Source organism: Notothenia coriiceps, unplaced genomic scaffold, assembly GCF_000735185.1.
Source record: "Notothenia coriiceps isolate Sejong01 unplaced genomic scaffold, NC01 NC01_scaffold00012847, whole genome shotgun sequence".
Classification (NCBI taxonomy): domain Eukaryota; kingdom Metazoa; phylum Chordata; class Actinopteri; order Perciformes; family Nototheniidae; genus Notothenia; species Notothenia coriiceps.
The window spans coordinates 1-22,710 of NW_011345548.1; the positions used below are offsets into that span (position 1 = coordinate 1).

The window sequence follows — 22,710 nt, forward strand, 5'->3', positions numbered from 1 at the left end:
GAAAAATGTATTCGGACAAGTAAATTGCCAAACTCACTTGTCCATGGACAAGTACTCTCTAAAAACTTTTTCTCACACTGAATACCGCATCAGTTGTGCCACTTATGTGACAGACAAGAACAGTATGTGACAGATAAGAATAGTCAATTCTAATGTCTAACACTTAATGTGGAGAAAGAGATGTCCTGTATGGGTTGATTGTGCGTTGATCTGTTGGTAATGCCTCGGGGTTCCGGTGGGCATGTAAACAAATGCATAATGCTGCGCTAGACTTTGTGGCCTCACCCGGTTGCATAGCAACGCTTATTGTTTAGGTGTCTTTTAATAAGCAGGTAGTCATATCATTAGCTAGAACTAGCTAGATCTGGTCAATATGGACATAAACGCGAGTGAAGTCTAATCTGACGGGAGAGAGAGATCAGCTGCTGCTGACGAGTCGACACGCAGCATGATCACATGCAGCGGTGAGCGGACAAAACACACATTTCAGGTTAGAATATCACACGTAGCTATTTTAATTAGCTCTCAAACTACCTAAACTAGTTATAGATATGTTTAGCTTTACTGTCGGGTCACTCATTACTGATCCGCGAGCTGCATGATACTGACGGGCTGTCAGGAGAGGGAGAGAGCGCTCCGTTTATTATTCCCGTGTTATTATAAGTTACTGTTCACTTTTGAATAATGTAGTTAATCTACTATAATTAGTTTGTTTAATATCAAATCATATCAATTTGTTTTAAAGCACAATAAATAACAAAGAAGACCTTTGACCGGCACTTTTCTCATTTAGTCCGGAAGATTTAAACTTTAACGGACATGTTGACCGGCCAAAAAATATTCTAACGGGAACTCTGATATAGGCTACTGTGGGCATAACGGGAATCTTGCAAAGTTGATTGTGATTTATTAAGGGAAAAAGGCGTAGGCTGGTGTGTGCACTGTGTTATTAATCAGAATATTAATTTATTAATACTTGTGTAATGTTGAGGGAGGTTGTTCAAAATCTCAAAACTCTCCTCCATACCTGCATCACCACCTCAACTGTCAATCAAGTATAGACCACACCCCTACCCTAGCTAATAAATCTCCGCCCTTCAGGCCGGTCACTCCCTTATTTCCCTCTCAATACTGCAAGCAGAACAAAGCAAGTGAGTTTGCGTATGAGCTTTTCACTTCTGTACATTACCCAATCGACATTTTTAATTTAGATGTTAACAGATTCAATTGTATTTGTTATGCTAGATCCATATTGATTATTAATGCGTTAAACAACTAATATTGTTAATGCATTAATGTTAAGTCATATTTAAGACCAATTTTCCTAAAGGTCCTAAAGTGGTGAGCTGCAGGTCCTATCTGTTCTAAAGCTTACAGGCAGCAAGTCGAGAGACAGGATTGAACTGTGAATTAAAACGCTGGTGCCCATGCATATAATAAGGAAGGAAACATTTATTAGTAAGTGATGGAAGGCTGAGATTGTATTAAACAGAATTGCATATGAAAATATCTTTCAGGTGTACAGCAACAAACAATGCATTGTGTGAGGCCTGCATCCTTGTTATGCTGTTTGACATGCAAAGCCTTTCTTGATTAAATGCTCTGTTAGTCGACTTGGTTGTTATTAAACCCTCAGAGCACCTAAAACAAACAGAGTAAACATTGTAAACAGTGTAAAAGTGTGCTCTGTACTGTGACAATTAAATATATCCAGCAGAAATGTACTTGTAACAGAGTATTCCTAAACTCTGTTACTTCGACTTTTACTGAAGTACAACATCTGAGTACTTCTCCCACCTCTGCTCATAGTAAAGTGTAAAAAGGATTCAGTGTAACATAAAATGTTTAATTATAGTCTGAGTATTTCTACCACCTCTGATAGACGCCTAAATGAGGTAGTTTAGGTTGACCAGCCAACAGGAGTTAGTAACATGTTCGAAATGTTCCTTCCACTCTCGATCTAGCTAACCAATCCTTAGGAAAGATAATGATGAAGTAGATTCAATTATAGTAAAAATACAAACACGGGTACACGTTGTGTGTTACCTTATGATGCGTAGAGGTGCGTAGCCCCCCCACAGACAGCCGAGGACTGGAGGAGTCATCAGAAGACTCAGAGGAGTTGGACCACGCTGTTCCGTTCTCCATGTCCTCATGACGCCGCAGCATGTTCTGGAAGAGAGCAGCAGTGTAAGAGGGAAGGCTGATGGGATACTGAGAAGGAGCAGATATATCCACATATTCCATTTTATTCTTGTATTTTTTATGTTTAGTTGATTATCTTTGCTTTTTAATGACTGTTTTTAAATGCCATTTCATAATGTGTTACCACAGCAATATTTCTTAAGGCTCTTAATGTCTTTCATTTTTGAAAAGCATTTTGAATTGCCTTATGTTGAAAGGTGCTATATAACTAAACTTGCCTTGCCTTGCTCCCTGAGCAGGTGGCCCCTTGTAAGGCAGCCTCTGTGTGTGAAAGTAAAAGGTGATTGCTGACTTTATTAAATGCACTTTGAGAAGTTGCTAAGAAGTGCTATATAAATGCAGTCCATTTACCATTTGTATTTCAGAGAAATCCATTAACCTGGAAACCTCAATTGTTTTCCATTATTAAAAATCCTGGAGACTACTCGACGAAAAAGCCTCTCTTCCACCCTGGATCGAGTGATTTACTGATCACAGAACAAACTGCTTCACACATCTCACACAGTCTGCCCCCCCTGATCATTCTCACTGAGTATCACTCTGGGTTCTTCCACTTTGCTGATCAGTCACACTTCACATGCTGTAAACAGCGATCAACTGATGTGTTGGTTTAATTGGAGGGTGTTTCAGATTAAACAATCTGGCAAATACTAAATCATTAATTATCCTCAGTTCAGTTCCCACTCTGCTTTGTCCCTACTCTGCTCCACTGACCACGCTTTGTAGAAAACTGAGTACCCTGAACAAGAACAACCAACAGAGAACTGATATGCAAACAAGCTGAGTGGACACACTCCCAAGTGTGTGTGAGTTTCAGAAAGTGTAAATCACACTGTACTGAATATAAACAGAGCAATGTGCTAAATTAATGGACCTGTTTTAAAGCTGCTCTATTGGGAATGTAAGGATTCCTTTTCAGTTATCAGTATTGAGTATAAAGTAATATTTAGCAGACTACATTGTTGTAATGGATGGCAGAAGTTGAAGCTGGTTTTTCTTCAGACTGTTTCTCAGATCTCAGCAGTAACTAGGTGAGTACAGTTTATCATCAACATTATCTATCCTTCACAACTACTGCCACAATATGTTTCTCTATATTCTTAATCTTTGCAGTCTTGCAGGTTTTACAGTGTCATAACTCACAATAACTTTCAGAACACTGTCATCCTGCTAAACTGCCTTCAGGACATCCGCAAGTGGAACATTTCCTGCAGCTTAATGCTGATAGGACAGAAATAATGATTACCTGGCAAGATGATAGTTCAGTCACCAAAATAACAAACAGTCTTGGTTCTCTGTCCAAAACCCAGTATTGCAGTCATATTTTCTAAAATGTAATCCATAATTTCATCCCCACCTCCAGCCGGTCCAAAACTCTGCTGTTAGGATTTTAACTTTAAATATGACGACATCACAGAGATTCTGGCTTCCTCACACTGGCAACCTGTTGCTTTTAGAACCAATTTCATTTCATTTCAAACCTTTATTTAATCAGGTGAATCCCATTGAGATCATCGATCTCTTTTTCAAGGGAGACCTGCTGCAAGTAGCTGCAAATCTTAGGATTTTTTTATTAGTTACAATTAGCCCTGTAACTAGGCCTCTCCCCGAGTTATTTGTCAGACCTCTTACTGTTCTATGTCCCTTCTGCAACCTAAGATACTCAGATGTGTCGCTACTGGTCGTTCCAAGTTCCTATATATAGGTACTATATAAATAAATATATAGCTTTTGGAGTTTACCCTTTCCTGTAGTGTGTTATATAGGTTTTAGTGCATGTATATGGTCTGCAAAGGCTAAAATGCCTGTGTTCTGAAACGCCTCCATTGGACTCCTTTGTTTAATTCAAGAACATGGTGACATCACTATGTAACACATGTGCTTCTATTGGCTAGCGCTCCAACACATTGTACGTGATAAGCTGGAGGCAGGACATCTCTAAGCGGTTGACCAATCAAAACAGAGCCGGCCAGCTAACCAATCAGAGCAGACTGGGCTCTGTTTTCAGACAGAGAGTGAAAAGAGGTGCTGCAGCACAGGAAGTATGAGAAAAATAAAGACTATTTGAACATTAAAGCATGGAGACATGTCACAGTAGAGACAATACATACTGATATGAAGCTGAAGATGAGTAGAATCTGAACTCGTTAAATATACAGAATTATAGGCTCACGATACTTAAAGGTTCCTCATTACGAGTTCATACCAGGGGGGCCTAATGTATGGTTTAGTTTTGTTGGGAGGTATGACTGCAGACCTTCAGTTCGACCAAACCCTACAGCTGCAGGTTCCTAGTTCCTCTAACTCCTGCCCTCAAATGGAAGCTGACACTCAGTGATATCAACTGTTTGGAAATTGTGCAAACATACCGCATGGCTCCACGAAGCTACATTCAACACATGGAGACTACTGTTACAGGTTTCTAATGTTCTACACCACTGTCTCTAGTCACTACACCAGTGGCTCCTACATGGTTGGGGGGTTCCAATTATCAGGACTTACTGCACTTGGTCCTGTGGGTGAGCTGTCATTACAGGGACAGCTGTGGCTAAGAGTGTCTCTGAAGATGTCCATCAGCGGCCAGTGCTGCCGCCGGCTCAGACTGCGGGGCAGAGACTGTGGGTCCACAGCAGGAGGACAGAGGGCAGCAGCAGTTACACTTTCATTCTAAACCATGAGATTTCAACTGTTCCCTTTTCAGCCAATTCCAGACATGTAATGAATCTAAATCCTTTTTTGATATGGGCGTTTTTGCTTGGATTTTCAAATAAATTTCCTAGGACGATCCAAGATTGCTGCCTCTTTGTTGTGTTACCCTCGGTTGTTTCTTGTTTTGTTTGTTAATTCAAGGTTTAAGGGTTAATTGTTGTATGGTTATTTTACCTACTTATTTGTATATTTCTTGTAAACTTTTTTTCTTTGCAATTTAAATTTAAATTAAAAATGCTGTAATGGTTCTATTTTTGCTCTTCTTTATTTAACAATTATTCCTGTAGTTAAATTCCTCTCACTGTGTTTATACATGCAAACCTACTTGGCAATAAAACTAATTCTGATTCAGAATTTATATGAAATCTACAAACACTAGGCTAAAAGGCCAGAAACATACTAAATGAAGAGTCTATGATCATCCCTCAGTTGTCTGCACCTCTTGCATTTAGGTGTTTCATTTAATGACTAAATAAAAAAACAGTGAATATCACACAAAATACCAGCAACTTTAAGCTTATACTCCAGAGTCACTATCTAATAAGCATAGTTAAAATTTTACTGTGGAAAGAAGAAGGTTCAAAGAGAGGCCACCAGAATAGAGAAGGGCTTACATAGAAGGCTTGTTCTCGTAGAGAGGGCGTGTCTGGCGGGCTCTGGTTGAAGATGGTGGAGAGTCTCTTACTGATGGTGGGAGCTTTGGTGACGGTGCTGGCCACTGACCCCATGTCATCTTTATCAAATGGACTGAAAGAGCGGGAAATAATAAGTGAGGAAGGGGAATCACAACATAACATTTCATATTATATTAAAGCAATAGAATGGTGCAGCGAGGATGTATTTTTGTTGGCCAACATGGACGTTAGCATGGCATGACAAAAAAACAATGGGATTTTTCCATTGGATTTTTGTAAAAAATAAGATTTGTCAAAAACATGTTTGGGATACTTACATGTTTTGTTCAACAGGATTATCTCCATATATTAACTAATTTTTACATCAGTTGAAACCTAAATGCTATTGCCCGAAGTAAAAGGGTAAGGTAAGGCTCTAAGCTAACTACATCACTGTTGCATAAGTTCATGTAACCACCGCTAAGCTAAAGGCAGCTCATGTTTGACATGATGACATTTAGCATTTAGCAGTCGCATTTAGCCCCTTGTTTGTTTATTTTTACGAGACAAATAAGCCTAAGGGTGTTGTTACCACACGCCTTTTGTCAGACATTTGACCAAAACGTATTGAAAAAAATGTGTGGGCTACAAGGCTAAACTGCTATGTCATGTCCGAGTTGTATGACTCAATTATGCATCACTATGTTTATTTAATAAATAACTCTTGGACAAAAAGTAGAGTACTCGTTAAGCTCATTATAATATTCAGTTTACAGCAGCATGTTTAGGAAAACTCACTTCCAGGTGACTTCCAGGCTCAGCTTAATAGTCCCAAGATCATTAATATCCACAGCAACCGTCTGGGGGAGTGCAGCAAACAGGTCCTTCGTCTCGCAGGAAACACTTCCTACAACCACGTGATTGGCTAAGCTCTTCAGCTCTGTCACCTAGGAGACCACAGACATATAGCCATGTCAATTATACACTGTTGGCGTCAGAGAAATTAAAGCAAGACAGAAAGTGAAAGATAGGACTGACTCACCGGTAAAAAAAATAACACAATGGGACCAGGAACAGACCAGAAGTCCCACATTAAACTATTGGACTTGACTGACCTTCACAGAGAGGAAGTCGCTGACGAGCGGCAGGAACACCATGTCCTCGCTGTCCCACACCTGTCTGCCGTTCAGCTCGATCCTGCCTCGGAGCTTCCACCGCTGACGACCGTACCTCATAAAGATCTGAGAACACACACACACACACACACACACACACACACACACACACACACACACACACACACACACACACACACACACACACACACACACACATACACACACACACACACACACACCAGTCTTACTTCACACATGAGCCATGTGTATACTTTGTGCTCACAGTCCTCATCATTTTTTTACTTTTGAGGATGTTTTAATTGATTGATTTAATATTTTCATTGAACGTTCACTATGAATGTACATACATTAGGTGGTAGATAACACAAAGAGAGAGATACTCCCTCAAACTGACAAAACAACAACATTTGCATGTATTTTTAAAATAGTGTGCTCCCAATATTTAAACCATATTATATTTTATGTTCTCAAAATGAATCATACGCACGCACTCTGTTTTCCTCTTTGTCCTTTATTCCGTAAAAATATATTTCACTGTATCGTATATAATTTTTTCAGCATACAGTACTTTGGCAATATTGCATGTGATCATGGTGACTTATAATTAGACAGCCAGACAGACAGACTAACCTCATACTGGTCTCCAGCACATAATCTAGCGAATCCAGCCAGCCCTGAAAGACAGACAGAAAGAGATGAAAGTCCTTTAGGAAGTTTGAACTAAATGCAAGTATTTAGAAGCTGCTGAATTAGTTCTCCCTATGGCAGCCATGCTTCTTCAGTTATCGTAGAACAACTGCTAAAAAAATCATACATGTTTCAGCTGTAGTGTCCAATAGGTTCCTCTTTATGTATTTTAATATTGTTTCAGAAAAGACAAAATAACAGATTGATGATCTGAGCGTTTGTTCACTTTTCAATTTGACAGAGTAGCTGCAAGTCAACTATAGCAGTGAAATGATTAGGTGTAATCATAATCTTTTTCCCAAAAATGTGAGTCCAAAGATGCTGCATGCCAAATGTGGAGATTAAAAGGCTTGACAATAATTCATGAAAAATAGTTCTGTCAAAACATTTTTTTTATTACGCCAGCCTCTCATCACCAGGGTGTTGTGGAGTGTGAACTCTTTCTCCAGAGTTGAGTGATATTTGTTGAGGCACGGGTAAGTCAAGGTAAACAGTAGTTCAAGAAGAGGATGGATAAAGGAGGGAAGAAAGCAAGGAGGATGAGATTAAGGTGGGAAGAAAGCACAGATGGTTTCATTCTCACCTTTCATCTTAATGTGGAACTCCCCCAGATGGTTCTCCAAGTCGTTCTCCAACATGCACATGTTCTACGGAGAGAAAATATTTATTTTACCAAACAGAAATGAATTACTGAGCTGTAGTTTATAAATTATCCACATTAGTTAAGCTTTTTTTATACTTTAATGTATTCCTTTACTACTTGCTCATGCAGTGGTGCAGTGATTATTTTATTTAACGCAGAAGTTATCATGGCAGTGGCTCCCTCAACGAAATACAATGCGTCTTTTCAATTCAATTTCAAATAGTTCAGAAAATAAGATTTTTTTCAGCAGGATAATAACACCTATTTTATAATTGTTTAAGCGTGAATACAATCTCCAGAAGTGAAAAGCTAACGTTAGGCTATAAACAAACTGCGTTTGACTTCATGTCACCACTGGTAAGCTAAAGGCAGCTAACGTTGCTAAAGTATGCTGAATTAGTCACTTGTTGGCAACCGCCGTTTTTATGACACATAGAAGTTTCAGACATCTTGGGTATTTAACAGAGGTTGGAGTAAGTCATACATGTGCAAGTCATGAGCAAGTCTCAAGCCTTAACCTACAAGTCTCAAGCAAGTCCCAAGTCACTGTGGTGAAAGTCAAGCAAGTCAAGTCATTGCTCAGGTCAAGCAAGTCACAAGTCAAGTCATACGAAATTCTGATGAATAACCCCAGTTTCCGCATTTAAATCAGTTAAAATATTGTGGTTATGAAAAGTTTAGTTTTATTTTCAACATAAACAGCAATGGAGAGTGGGGCGCTGAAATTATAACTCTATAAATTCTAAAAGGGCTCTAAAGTGATAACTGGATATTTTACATCAACATGTTAAGCCTCCTGCCCTGGCTCCCCTTCAGCCGGGTCACAGCATTTCTCCATGGTCTGTCTAAGGTGCTCCCATATGACACTGTCTCATTGTTTTCTTTACTGTGTCTGTGCACAAAGAAATATTGCATCAAAGCAAACACAACGGAATAGCGTATGCACACACACACAGAGAGCTCAGCAGAGCACAAACACACACACATCATGCGCCTTAGTGACCGGACATCTCCTTCATAAAACGAGTAATAGGGGGATTAATCGGGCAGTTCGATGTGTGTAGAGGTGTGTGTGGTTAAAACAAAGCAGCCAGCGGTCGCTCTTCAGCTGTTCTAATGAAAGTAAAGCCAGTGAAGGCGTTGCGAAAGGCACAGCTCTTTGAGCGCTGGTGCTGGACTTCTCAGAGGCAGAGTTACACGTCCCGCTGCCTCCTGGTGCTGTAGCGATTTCATGAAGTGAATGAGAGTCTGAGTTAGAAATATATCAAAAATAATGTATGCACTGCCATTTCCCAGGATAAACATTACAGTCTGCAATGAAACTGTTGTTTCCTGTGTGCTCCACTTCCTACTTGCCGCTCCGGTAACTGTCTCAAGTCTCAAGTCCAAAAATATGCGACTCGACTTTTTTTTTTTCATTGGCCCTTTAGGGCTCGTACAATACAAAAACAATGCAAATATTTAATATTTAAATAAGTAAAGTTCTTTCGATCAAGTCAAGCCCCTCAAGTCCATGAATACCAAGTCAATTCAAAGTCTTTTATCATGTTAGTCGAGCAAGTCTGAAGTCCAAAAAATATGCGACTCGTAGTCTGATCGAGTCAAGTCATAGTGACTCGGAGTCCCCACTCTGGATATTTAGTGACACATTCATTTTCCTAGAACAAACATTACATCTCTTCAGTTTTGTGTTAACCACAGACGTCATTTCAGGCATCTAACCAAAACATGTTTTAAAAAAAGGTGACTTCAAACAACAAAACCGGAAGTGGTTTAAATGCTTTTCAGGGTTTTAGGACTCATTCCTGCCATCACTTCCATGGCCCTGTTCTTCCTCAATACTATTTACAATTTCTTCAATCCTATCTTATTCCCTTTTTCATTCCACCCCACTCCTCCGTCCTCTTCATCTTACTCTGTGTACTCTTTGTATCCTTTGTTGGGCTTCTGCTAAACTCTCCTCTGGCCCTCCTTGCTGGCTCACAGAGGTGGGCTGTAAGCCTTCACCATCTTTGTTCGCATCCGTCTCTGAGTCTTCTGCAGGCAGTACGCTTCGTAGAGCCCTCGATCTGCGGAGAGGAACACAGTTCATCTCCAACCAAAGTAGACATAAGCTCATGACAGATGTAAAGTGAAAACATGCAAGTCTCTCAAAAAACTGTATTTTCCCAAAAGGAGAAAATATCTAATTGCATCATATTAAAGTGGACCTATCCATGCTTATTTGAATAATATAGTGTAGGACCATACCTATATAGAAAATTTTATACCTTTTTATTATTTCACAATACCAAACGATCATGCATTTTACTATTCCTCATTTTCTCAATTTAACACTGTCTTCTGCATGGGCTGATTCGTGAGAACCAGCCAGCCATCTACAGGCATGGCATATGTACTACAACGCGTCTCCAGCACTTTCGAAACGCAATGTCCGTGGGCTGTCTCCTCCTGATTGGTGAGTAGGCCCACATAGTCCATAAAGCGGCCACTTCGTGACTCACAGAAGTGTTCAAATCTGGATCAGCTGTATCAGCATCCGTTGCAGCCCCTTTTAGAGATTTGGGTATGGAGGAAAATAGAGAGGGTTGTGTTTTCTGAACACAGGGGACACATATTCCATGGATAAAAACGTACAAAAGTGCATTTTGCATGATAGGTCACCTTTAAATATGTGCAATTTCTAAAACATTACATTACACATTTAAAATAAAATTCACATTTTAATTTAGTGTTGGTCATCTAAAGATGTTAGCACTCACAATAACCTAAATCACTTGATGCGTGAAAAAAATATGAAAGGTCTCCTATTATACTATTTTTTAGGCATAATATTATAGGTCTCGGATAATTTGTATATATCCGAGACCTATAATATATGCCTAAAAAATAGTATAATGAGGAGACCTTTCATATTTTTTCACGCATCAAGGATTTTAGGTTATTTGTGTGCTAACTCTTTTATGACCACCTAAATTAAATGTGATTTTATTTTAAATGTTTAATGTAATGTTTTAGAATAGCACATATTTAAAGGTGACCTATCATGCAAAATGCAATTTTGTACGTTTTTATAGCATGAATATGGGTCCCCCTGTGTCAGAAAACCAACCCTCTCTATTTTCCTCCCATACCCAAAATCTCTAAAAAGGGGCTGCACGGATCTGATACAGACTGATCCAGATTTGAACCACTTCTGTGACGTCACAGAAGTTGGCGCTACGGCTATTGGGCCACTCCACATCAGGAGGAGACAGCCACGGACATTGCGTATCGAAAGTGCTGGAGCGCTGTAGTACATATGCCGGCCTGTAAATGTGGCTGTTCCCACAGAACTCAGCCCATGCAAAGACAGTGTTAAATTGAGCAAAATGAGGAATAGCTAAAATGCCATGATCTGTTTGGTATTTGAAAAATAAAAAGTATAAATATTCTTATATGGTATGGTCCCCTACACTATATTATTCAAATATAGCATGGTAGGCCACTTTACAATATGATGCAATAGATATTTTCTCCTTTTGGTGAAAATACAGTTTTTTTGGAGACTTGCATGTTTTCACTTTACATCTGTCCATCGAGGCTTATGTCTACTTTGATTGGAGATGAACGTGTTTTACCCCTCTTTTTTCCGCAGATCGAGGAAGCTCTAGGAAGCGTAACTTGCCTGCAGAAGGAGATCTCTAGAGACGGAGGCGAACAAGGATGGGTTGAAGGCTTACCCAACCTTCTGCTGAGCAGCAAGGGGAGGCCAAGGAGCAGTTTAGCAGAAGTCCAACAAATATACAACCAGAGTACACAGAAGGTAGATGAAGAGGACGGAGGAAGTGGACGATGGATGAAAAAGTGGAATAACGATAGGATGAGAACAATTGCTAAATGTATTTTGAGGTAGCAACAAGGGCCATTGGAGTGATGCAATAGGAGAATGATCCTAAAACCCCTGACAATGCATTTAACCACTTCCAGTTTTGTTGTTGAGCCCCCAGTCATCCTTTTTTTTAAACATGGTTTTGGTACGAATGCCTGAAATGCACGGTCTGTGCGTTAACCACAACTGCAAAAAGAAGATGTTAATGTTTTGTTCTTAGGGAAATTTGAAATGTGTCACTAGAAATACACGAAGGGTGGGGCACTCGTTGAGTCTACATTGAAACCTTGGAACTCGAGTAGTACTCGAGTCGACATTATTTTTGGAACTCCAGACTTGCCGTTCGACTTAAACATTGACTTAAAGACCTTTGAATTGAATTGGCTATTCATGACTTGAGACTTGCTTTGACTCGAAGTAACTTTACTTTTTAAAATTTTAAAATATTGCTTCTGTTGGCTATTGTGACGGAGCCCCCTAAAGGCGGCAATGAAAAAAAAAAAAAGATTAGCTGTTTTCTCGTTCGCCACGAGAAAGTTACCGGAAGCGCCCCAAGTAGGAAGTGGGAGCACACAGAGACAACAGTTTTCAATTGCAGACTGTTAATGTTTATCCTGGGAAATGGCAGTGCATACAATTTTTTTGGATATATTTCTAACTCAGACTCTCATTCACTTCATGAAATCGCTACAGCACCAGTGAGGGCAAGCGCAGTTAAAACCTACTGCTCTGAGAAGTCCAGCCACCAGCGGCTCAAAGAGCCTGCTGCCTTTCGCAACGCCATTCACTGGCTTTACTTCATTAGAACAGGCTGAAAGCGACCGCTGGCCCTGCCTTTGTTTTTAACCACAAACACCCTCTACACCACATCGAAACTGGCGTCCGATTAACTCCCCCATATACTCGTTTTATGAAGGAGAATGTCCGGTCACTTTAAGGCACGAGATGTGTGGTGTTTGTGCTCTTTTCTTTTTTTATGCTGAGCCTCTCTGTGTGTGTTCGGATACGTATCCGTTGTGTTTGCTTTGATGCAATGATTTCTTGTGCACAGACACAGTAAAGAAAACAATGAGACAGTTGTTACATTATGGAGCACCTTAGACAGGACCATGGAGAAAAATGCTGTGACCCACGGCTGAAGTGCGAGCCAGGGCAGGAGGCTTTAACATGTTTGATGATTAAATATCGCGTTATCACTTTAGAGCCCTTTTATGAATTTATACGAGTTAATAATTTCTAGGGCTCCCAACATCTCCATTGCTGTTGTTTATGTGAAATATAAAATAAACTTTTCATTGAACCACCAATATTTTAAGCTGATTTTTAAATGCGGGAAACTGGGGTTATTCCATCAGGATTCGTATGACTTGACCTTGCTGAACTTGCTTGGACGCTGGGCCAATGACTTGACTTGCTGACTTTTCACTCACAGTGACTTGGGACTTGCTTGAGACTGTAGGTTAAGGCTTGAGACTTGCTCATGACTTGCCATGTATGGACTTATCCAACCTCTGGTTAAATACCACAAGAGTCTGGAACTTCTATGTGTCATAAAAACGGCGGTATGCCCACAAAGTGCACTAATTCAGCATACTTTAGCAACGTTAAGCTGCCTTTAGCTTACCAGTGGGTGAACATGAAGTTCAACGCAGTTTGGTTATAGCCTAACGTTAGCTTTTCACTCTGGAGATTGTTATTCACGCTAACAATTATAAAATAGGTGTTATTATCCCCTGCTGAAAAAAATCTTATTTTCTGACATTTGAAATTGAATTGAAAAGACGGCATTGTATTTCGTTGAGGGAGCCACTGCATGATAACGTCTGCGTTAAATAAATAATCACTGCCACCACTGCATGAGCAGTAGTAAAGGAATACATTAAAGTATAAAAAAAAGCTTACTAATGTGGATAATTTTATAAACTACAGCTCAGTAATATATTTCTGTTTGGTAAATAAATATTTTCTCTCCGTAAGAACATGTGCATGTTTGGAACGACTTGGAGAACACTGGGGAGAGTTCCCATTAAGATGAAAGGTGAGAAGAAACCATCTGTGCTTTCTTTCCCACCTTAATCTCATCCCTCCTTGCTTCTTACCCTCCTTTATCCATCCTAATTCTTGACTACTGTTTACCTTTGAATTACCCGTGCTCAACACACAAAAAACAACCACACACCAGTATGACGATAACACATACCAAAACTATTACCACATACACACAACACAACATAAAAAAAAATACACTAAAATACAAACAATTCACCCACAAATACCACAAATCACGAAACAATATTAAAATACATAAAGGAGGAACCCTATTGGACACTACCAGGCTGAAACATGTATGATTTTTTTAGCGAGTTGTTCTACGATAACTGGAAGAAGGCATGGCTGCATAGGGCAGAACTAATTCCAGCAGCTTCTAAATACTTGGCCTTTAGTTCAACTTCCTAAAGGACTTTCATCTCTTCTGTCCTGTCCCTTTCAGGGCTGGCTGGATTCAGCTAGATTAATGTGCTGGAGAACCAGTATGAGGTTAGTCCTTGGTCTGTCTGGTGTCCCTAATTAAAGTCACCATGATCACATGCATATTGCCAAGTACTGTATGCTGAAAAATTATATACGATACAGTGAAATATATTTTTACGGAATAAAGTGACAAAGAGGAAAACAGAGTGCGTGCGATGATTCCATTTTGAGAACATAAAATATAATATGGTTTTAAATATTNCTCTCTCTCAAAATGGTAATGTGCATTATGTTTTAATTATACTTCTTATCATTCAGAAGCTTTTTGTGTGTGTTTATGTTTTATTGAGTGCTTATAGGCAATTTCCATCCCAGTATTCAGTTAACTATTTATTTTCTGTGCACATTACATAGACTAGCTAATATTCTACCTCCTGCTTGGGACTTTGAGTCTTCAAAATGTCCAATGTCACAGACTGGGACTTACTTTAGAGTCAGTTGTATTTACATTCAGTATGACTTGTTATGATTCAATGTGAAAGAGTATACTGCTCAATAAATAAGTATCACTTCACCACCTCTCTTGACATCTAGGCCCTTGAGAGTGAGTCAGAGGCAGAACACAGGGGAAGTGGAGAGAGGTCCATTGCTGAGGTGAGTGGTGAAAGGGAAATTACAGTTTAGAGTAAATTGTGATGTGGACTCTCATCCCAGAATGTTAAGGAAATCAGTGGGGATATTGAACAGGAAACATTTCAGTCAAGGGGCATCATATGACCAATATAGAAAGAAGAGCAACATTTATTTGAACATTTAAGTCAATGATACCATTCCTAGGTGAACTTAACATCCGTATGGAGTCAGATCAGTCTCAATATTAATAAATGCTCACAGAAGGATTCACAAATGTATTTTGCGATTTATATATAAATGACTCTCCACAACAATATCTCTCAATGCACTCACAAATATTTATTGTTGTATATAAATGTACAACAGATGGGCATTTAAACTGCTTTTTATTAATTCAAAGATGGCTCTGAATTAATAATCAAATATGTTTCCTTTCTTTACTACTGGATTAAATTACAAAATGTACCCATCATTTTCCTCATGCTAGTATAGCCACATAAAAGTATCAAACCACCTGTTAAAACGCACCAGAATACAGGAAATCTATGTTTTTTTTCGAGGTGGGGGACCCCCACACCCCCCATTAAAAATGTCCCCCCCACATTCAGGATGCTTCCTACGCCCATGCTACCGGCAGATACTCAGCTAAATGCTGCCGTGATTAAACGCCATATCATAGCCAGAGGAATTTCATTTGAAACTTTTCAATTTAAGGTAAAACTGATCACATGACGTATCTGGGCATCAAGGCTACTAATCTGTATAGAAAGTTATTTGAGGAAAATGTTACCCCCCTTCATGAACGTACTAAGAAAGATTTTCAGAGATTGGGCAATCTCCCATTATCGCTAATTGGACGCATTAATGTAGTGAAAATGAACACCTTACCTAAATTCTTATATTTGTTTCAATGTATTCCAACTTGTATACCAAAAAAGTATTTTAGTACTCTGTACCAGCGGTTTTCAAAGTGTGAGGCGCGCCTCCCAGGGGCGGCGCCAGAGAGCTTCAGGGGAGGCGCATCGGGAGAAACAGTGAAATCTAACTTCAGCTAACTTTATGCGAGCGGCAACATGGATTGATTTTTAGTGAAGTTACCTAAAGTGAGAGAGGAGACAGCGCCTGGCAGAAAACGTCACTTGCACACTTTTGGCTGTCAGTGGAGACCGAGTTCCCCCACCTCACCAAAAAGGCTGTAAAAGTGCTCATTCCCTTCCTCCGCCTACCTGTGTGAGTGCGGGTTTTCCGCATTGACTTTGATCAAAAGCAAATACCGGTCAAGCAGGGGCAGATCTACCGATAATAATAATAACCAGTAATAATCCACCGCGAGCGTGGAAATGTGATCGGCGGCTATTTGATTTTAACGGGACGGCGGCGGCACAAAACGAGAACCATTCTGATCCAAGTAGACGGAAGGAATGAGGTATTTGCGGTCTACAATGAAAGAGAAGAGACTGTCAAGTTTGGCTGCACTCAGCATTGAATCAAAACGCACTAAAGCTTTAGATCTTAATAACTTTGTGAGGTGTTTTGCTGAACAAGATGGTAATCGCCGCATTCAGCTGTTATAGGCATGCCAACTTGATGCTCTGCTCACGGATGACTCGATGAGCATAAAAAACTGTTAAGATGATGACCTTACGTGTGTAAATATATTGTTTTCTTTGTGGGGGTCTGCCCCCAAAAAACTGTTTTAAGTCCTGAGAAAGTCAAATAAGATGGTGTGTAAAACTACACTGCCCAGTCAAAAAAAAGGAACCACTTTGATTTAACTAGGCCAGTAGGTGGTAAGGTCATTTCACTGGATAATAATACCCCTGCATTATAGCAACAAAAACAACAATAATAATAATAATATTAATAATAGCAATAATATTTGGGAGGGGGGCGCGGCTGTTCTTATGTTCTCTGAGGGGAGGCTCACCTTCCCACACTTTGAAAACCCCTGCTCTGGACAAATATATTTCTGCATTTATTTGGAATAAAAAACAAACAAGGATTCGTGAAGATTTCCTTCAAAGAACAAAACAATCAGGAGGGCTAGCCCTACCCAATTTCGAAAGTACGGAATATGCTCTATTGGCTAAGTGCTCCTTCTACAGAGACACCAGCTTGGATTCTTATTGAATCAGCCTACTGCGGTAAAACAGAAGGAGCACTTAGCCAATAGAGCATATTCCGTACTTTCGAAATTGGGTNCCGTGTAAAGGAAAGAATGAATTGGGCCATGTATCGTGAGATTTTGAGTGACAACCTCCTTCCATCAACAAGGGCATTGAAGATGAAACGTGGCTGGGTCTTTCAGCATGACAATGATCCCAAACACACCGAACGAAGGAGTGGCTTCGTAAGAAGCATTTCAAGGTCCTGGAGTGGCCTAGCCAGTCTCCAGATCACAACCCCATAGAAAATCGTTGGAGGGAGTTGAAAGTCCGTGTTGCCCAGCGACAGCCCCAAAACATTACTGATCTAGAGGAGATCTGCATGGAGGAATGGGCCAAAATACCAGCAACAGTGTGTGAAAACCTTGTGAAGACTTGCAGAAAACGTTTGACCTCTGTCATTGCCAATAAGGGGTATATAACAAATTATTGAGATGAACTTTTGTTATTGACCAAATACTTATTTTCCACCATAATTTGCAAATAAAGTCTTTAAAAATCAGACAATGGGATTTTCTGGATTTTTTTTCTTCTATTTTGTTATCTCATAGTTGAGGTATACCTAGGATGAAAATTACAGGCCTCTCTCATCTTTTTAAGTGGGAGAACTTGCACAATTGGTGACTGACTAAATACTTTTTTGCCCCACTGTATATATATATAAATATATATATCAAAACAGCATAATTTGAAAAATATATAATTAAGACATGAACAATTTGCACTAGGGACAGAACGTCCCTTTACATGCTACTTCAGCTACTTCCAAGGTGCAGAAGAAGGGAAAAGGTCTGAAGAGCTCAAAACTCCAGCAACACATAGAACAACTTTAATATGTGTTGTGGCACAGGATCAGTGTTCTGATGGTGTCAGTGTGATGTGATGCTGAGAATGTCATATGTCTGATGTTGGTGTTTCTGATTTGCAGGAGCCTCTCAGTGTTCAGCACTCCAGGCGTCAGCAGGAAGCCCAGCAGAGCCAGCACGATGTTCACCATGTCCACCAAGTCCAACCCTCCACCCAAAGTCCCCCAACCAGAGAGACTTGATCAAGTCTATGAGGCGCTGAAAAAAGGCCTTCAGTGAGTACACAAACACACACACACGCACGCACGCACGCACGCACGCACACACACACACACACACACACACACACACACACACACAAACGCTTGCTGCACATGATCCTGCTTATTGCTACTTTTTAACCTCTGTTCTTCTCTCGCGCTGTTTTCTTTTTCTTAATGGCTTGAATCCAAAGTGTTATGATCCCCACAAAGTATTTGGGGTGTTTTCTGAAAAGAAACTGAAAGCTAAGGTCTGTTTTTGTGTACAGAGCTGATGTTAAGTTGACCAGACTACTTTGTGCGGATTTATATGATAACACATACTCCCTTGATAAGAGCTTCATTAGCAGCGGTTTGCTATCCAAGACGAGCAGGCTACTGAATGTGCAAATTCACCAATCAGAAGCAATATTCACCTAAGTTATGTAATAACATGTGTTAATGTATCCTTATCTACGTTAAAACGTTTTTTTCAGCAATTTGGGTTCAATTCTGCAAAACTCTTAAAAGCTTAAACCCTGATAGTGAATGTGTGCTTTTATGTTCTGACCTGAAACAAGCTTTACAAATATTTTTTTATGAGAATTCATTAGTAATGTGATGTGTATATGTTAAACCAGTGTTTATTCCCTCAGCTCTTACCTACAGGTCCATCAGATGGACTCGGACAGCCTCAGCCGACAGATGAAAGAATCAAAGAGGAACTCCAGACTGGTACGTTCTGTTGGCTCGCCATTACTGGTGAAAAGGAAAACGCTCCTTTACCGGTTTAATTCTATGACCATTTTCTTATGTTTTATGTGGACAGAAGCACTTGAGTTTTGTGGCTTATTGCAGGCAGAGGTTTTGAAAAGGTCTCTTTTTAAAGTTGAGAAAAATATCAAAATTAGCTGCTGGCACAACAAAACATTTACATCTTGAAGGTAACTCCGGTTGTAAAAATGAAAATGTTCTGAAATAGCAAAATATTACTTAACATAAAGAGTGTACATCATATTGTGCTGCGACTTAATAACAAATGTATCTTTCTTTCAGGGTTTCCTGTATGAGCTGGACAAGGTGAGCTACTCTCTATTTAAGTGAGACGCTATTAATGCAGACTCAATCATTTCTCCGTGTTTCCCTTCAGCATTGATAATTCAGTGTAATTTAAATGTCCACAGTATTAATTCCATCAGTACAACAGATCCATCTCACTTTCGCTTCTCTAGGCAAAGTATGTACAGTAACTTTTATGTCTCCAGGATTTTTTAGCACGCTGCACATTCATTTTGTTGCACAATAAAAATCTGTCAAACTGCTCAAAGCCCCTTCCTTCCAGGCTTTAAATCAAATATGTGTGATTGCGTTGTGTGTGCTGTGGAAATGTTGGTATGCATATGCCTTTTTTTTGTAGCGCTGACCTAAGCCTTTATTTAAACTTTTCATTGTGGAAAAAGTCCAATCTTTGTTGACCAATTGGATATAAAAATGACTCTGTGCCTACCTCCCAGCAAGTGAAGGTGACAGAACGGTACATCCGACGACTGGAGTTCCACCTCAGCAAGGTAAGACCACCACGATCTCAGTTAATACCTCGCCACAGCAGTTAATGTTAAAGAAAAATAAACTTTCAATAACATTTTGAAAAAGTTACACAACTGTATAAGGGACAGTGTGTATGTGAATACTGTTGTGCTGCATCTAGATGTTCCTGTCCTCTGTTAGAAGGTGTAGTTGACTCATATTAAAGTATGGCAGTCCACAGTCTGATCCATATAACTGCAAAACGTTGTTGTTTATCAGCGGTATAGGACATTAAAAAAATTCTGGTACATACTGTATATCCACAGCACACAAAACATGCCAGTCTGTAGTCGCTTCACCGCGGATTGATAGGAATGTTCCTGCCGTACCGACCAGGTGCCGTTTGGATGAGTCCATTAATGATACGATAATGGGGGTGATGTGGAATGTTTTCTACAGTCTGGATACATTTAGAAGGTGTTTCTGTCTTCACATTAATGCACCCTGACATTTGATTGTGTTGTGGGATGACTGTATCTGTTGTTGGGTTACTTTATCTGCAGAGGCAGGTTAAACAGTAAAAACATTATAGTACATAGCATCAGTCCTGGACTAAAGAGCTTTTGCTGAAGATACTGTTGATATTTGTGGACACTGACTGACTAAATGGTCATATTTAGATATCAAGTGTTGGAGATGTCCTACCTTCTGTTCTGAAACCAAACATAAATAACCAGTGCATGTGGCAGCTTAAGTAGAGTTCTGACTAGCAACAATTGTATTGGTCGTTTTTCAGTCAACATTAAGCATCCTGCAGAGGTCGAAATGAAATATATTGTGTTTTATATTGCAGTGTGCAATGAGTGTTGGGTGTAGTGGTTAAAATACACATGTATGTTGGATAAATTATTTAATTAAAGTAGTAAGTTTAAAATACTAGAATTTACTTACGTATTTTTGGAGGGGATGCGACAAAAACATGTGTGGTGTTGTAATAAAGACATGCATCACACACTGGAAAGAGAAATTAGACGGTTTTAACCTTATTATAACATGATTTCTGTATTGTTGGCATGAAGTCTGACAATTATCCGACACTTAAAATATCGACAAAAACATGGAAATGTGATTAATTTGCATTAATGTCTGTTATACATAAATATGTGTCTCCGGTGTATCAGGGAACTCACAAAGCGTCAGAAAACAAAACCCTCTCTCTTTTCTTCCTTACCCAAATCTCTAAAAACTGGGGTACAATGGAGCTGATCCAGATTTGCTGCCGATATGACGTAATATCGGAAATGTGTGCTGGCTTTACGCCAACGGCCCTATGAGAAACGTCGCTATCAGAAACAATGAGCTACGTGTTTTAGAAATAATCTGGTCTTTGTTTACATTAGCAATAATCGCTAACACTCAGAGCTAACCTGTACCGGAGAGAGTATGTGTAAAAAAGCAGGATATAATAAGGTACTCACCTTGTGGTAAACCTGCAAGAGAAAAAGCATTTGAGCTCCATACTGTTTCAGAAATAATCCTTGATCTGGTTTGGAACATATGGAACATATGGCGAACATATGGCGTTTTTCTTTTACTTTATTTTCCATTTTCTTAAACAACACATACAGTTTCAGTTTCAGTGACAAAAAAAAAAGTGCAGGTTGTCCATTTGTTGTTAACCCCCCCAAAAAAGACATGTTAGTCATGGTTGATTATAGAAAATCGGTTTTCTAATTCAGTTTTTTATTAAATGTAAAAAATTAAAATAAAGAATCAGGAAGAGTAGGCAGTTTCAAACTTTCCATATACGTTAAAAATCGTTGCCATGTCCTATATAATTTATAAGTGGAGCCACCCAAAGTACACTTTATTTTCTCCATGTGTAGAAACTTCCTAAGTTCTGTCACCCAATGGACATGAGTGGGAGACGCCTCCTGCTTCCACGTCATAAGTATAAATTGCCTAGCAATTAGGGAAGCAAAAGCATCAGCGTTTGTATAATGTCTGGAAAGGACAATGTCGTCCGGAACGACTCCAAAATTGCAGTAAGAGGAGAAGGGGTGCATTTTACTTAAAAAATCTTAGAAAACGTATCAAATATAGATGTCCAATAATTATGAAGATTTGGACATGTCCAGAAAGTATGGATGAGGGACCCTGTTACCGACTTACATCTGTTGAATAAAGGATTTACCCCTGGATAAATCTTTTTTCCTTTGATAAATGAAGGCGGTGTAATACCTTGGCTTGAATTGGAGAAGGCCATGTCTGGCACAAATTGAGGAAGAGTGAACTCTTTGAAGGATGGATTGCCAATTATCATCTGTTATTTCAAATGCTAGATCATCTTCCCACTGAGATCTGATTGTCGAAAGAGAGGGAGAATGCATGGAGGAAAGTACATTATACAACACCCTAATTACTCCTCTATTCTGCACGTTTATTCGAAGAATCCTATCTAAGGTTGTTTCTGCTGGTTTATTTGGAAACTGTGGGTATTTGCTACGTGTGAAATTTCGAATTTGGAAATATCTGAAAAGATGGCCGGGTGGAATACAAAATGTTTCTGTCAACTGACTAAATGAGGCAAATACCTTGTTTATATACAGATCTTCAAAACTACGTATTCCCCCATTATTCCAGATCTTAAAAGCCGAATCCATCACAGAGGGTGGGAACATATGGTTCGAGTAAATCCGTGATCGTATAGACATCATATGTAATCCAAACCGTTTCCTACACTGTACCCAGTGCCCTCCCACTTTGGCCTTGTGCCCTTAAAAATGATATCTGCCATAAGGCCACAGTGGCCTTGATGCCCTCTCTGACTAAGTTTTGCGGTTTAGCAGTCTGCCTCTTTTCTGACACGGCTTCAACACCAGCATATTTTGAAGGAGGAAAAAAAAATCAGCGGTGCGCTTGATTTGAGCCTGGAATGCACCGCTCGGACGGTCTATGATGACAGTTGACATCAGTCTAGGACAGGGGTTCTCAACCTTT

At 39.6% G+C, this 22,710-nt stretch overlaps 2 protein-coding genes across 2 annotated transcripts; one reads left to right on the top strand and one right to left on the bottom strand.

The window, feature by feature from the left end:
* Positions 1 to 2,046: 2,046 nt before the first annotated feature.
* LOC104947612 (protein FAM65A-like) lies at positions 2,047 to 9,983 on the bottom strand (the record flags this gene model as incomplete). The annotated part of the gene is made up of 7 exons (XM_010773661.1): positions 9,914 to 9,983; positions 7,938 to 8,003; positions 7,298 to 7,341; positions 6,644 to 6,769; positions 6,327 to 6,475; positions 5,529 to 5,661; positions 2,047 to 2,172 (listed from the first exon to the last, which is right to left on the bottom strand). Coding segments are annotated over exons 2-7 (639 nt in total), but the record flags the coding sequence as incomplete, so codon positions are not given.
* A 407-nt stretch (positions 9,984 to 10,390) lies between these two features.
* Positions 10,391 to 19,796, top strand: LOC104947613 (protein FAM65A-like). The gene is made up of 5 exons (XM_010773662.1): positions 10,391 to 10,455; positions 18,067 to 18,219; positions 18,840 to 18,918; positions 19,240 to 19,263; positions 19,698 to 19,796. Exons 1-5 carry the CDS (start codon positions 10,391 to 10,393, stop codon positions 19,794 to 19,796), a joined length of 420 nt encoding a protein of 139 aa, XP_010771964.1.
* The last annotated feature ends 2,914 nt before the right edge of the window (positions 19,797 to 22,710 follow it).

What these genes read in the sequence shown, in the direction of transcription:
- LOC104947613 (XM_010773662.1), top strand. Translation starts at nt 10,391, where the DNA reads ATGTACTACAACGCGTCTCCAGCACTTTCGAAACGCAATGTCCGTGGG. An exon ending in GCGCTGAAAAAAGGCCTTCA is followed by an intron (nt 18,220 to 18,839) that starts GTGAGTACACAA and finishes TTATTCCCTCAG; the next exon opens with CTCTTACCTACAGGTCCATC. An exon ending in TCCTGTATGAGCTGGACAAG is followed by an intron (nt 19,264 to 19,697) that starts GTGAGCTACTCT and finishes CCTACCTCCCAG; the next exon opens with CAAGTGAAGGTGACAGAACG.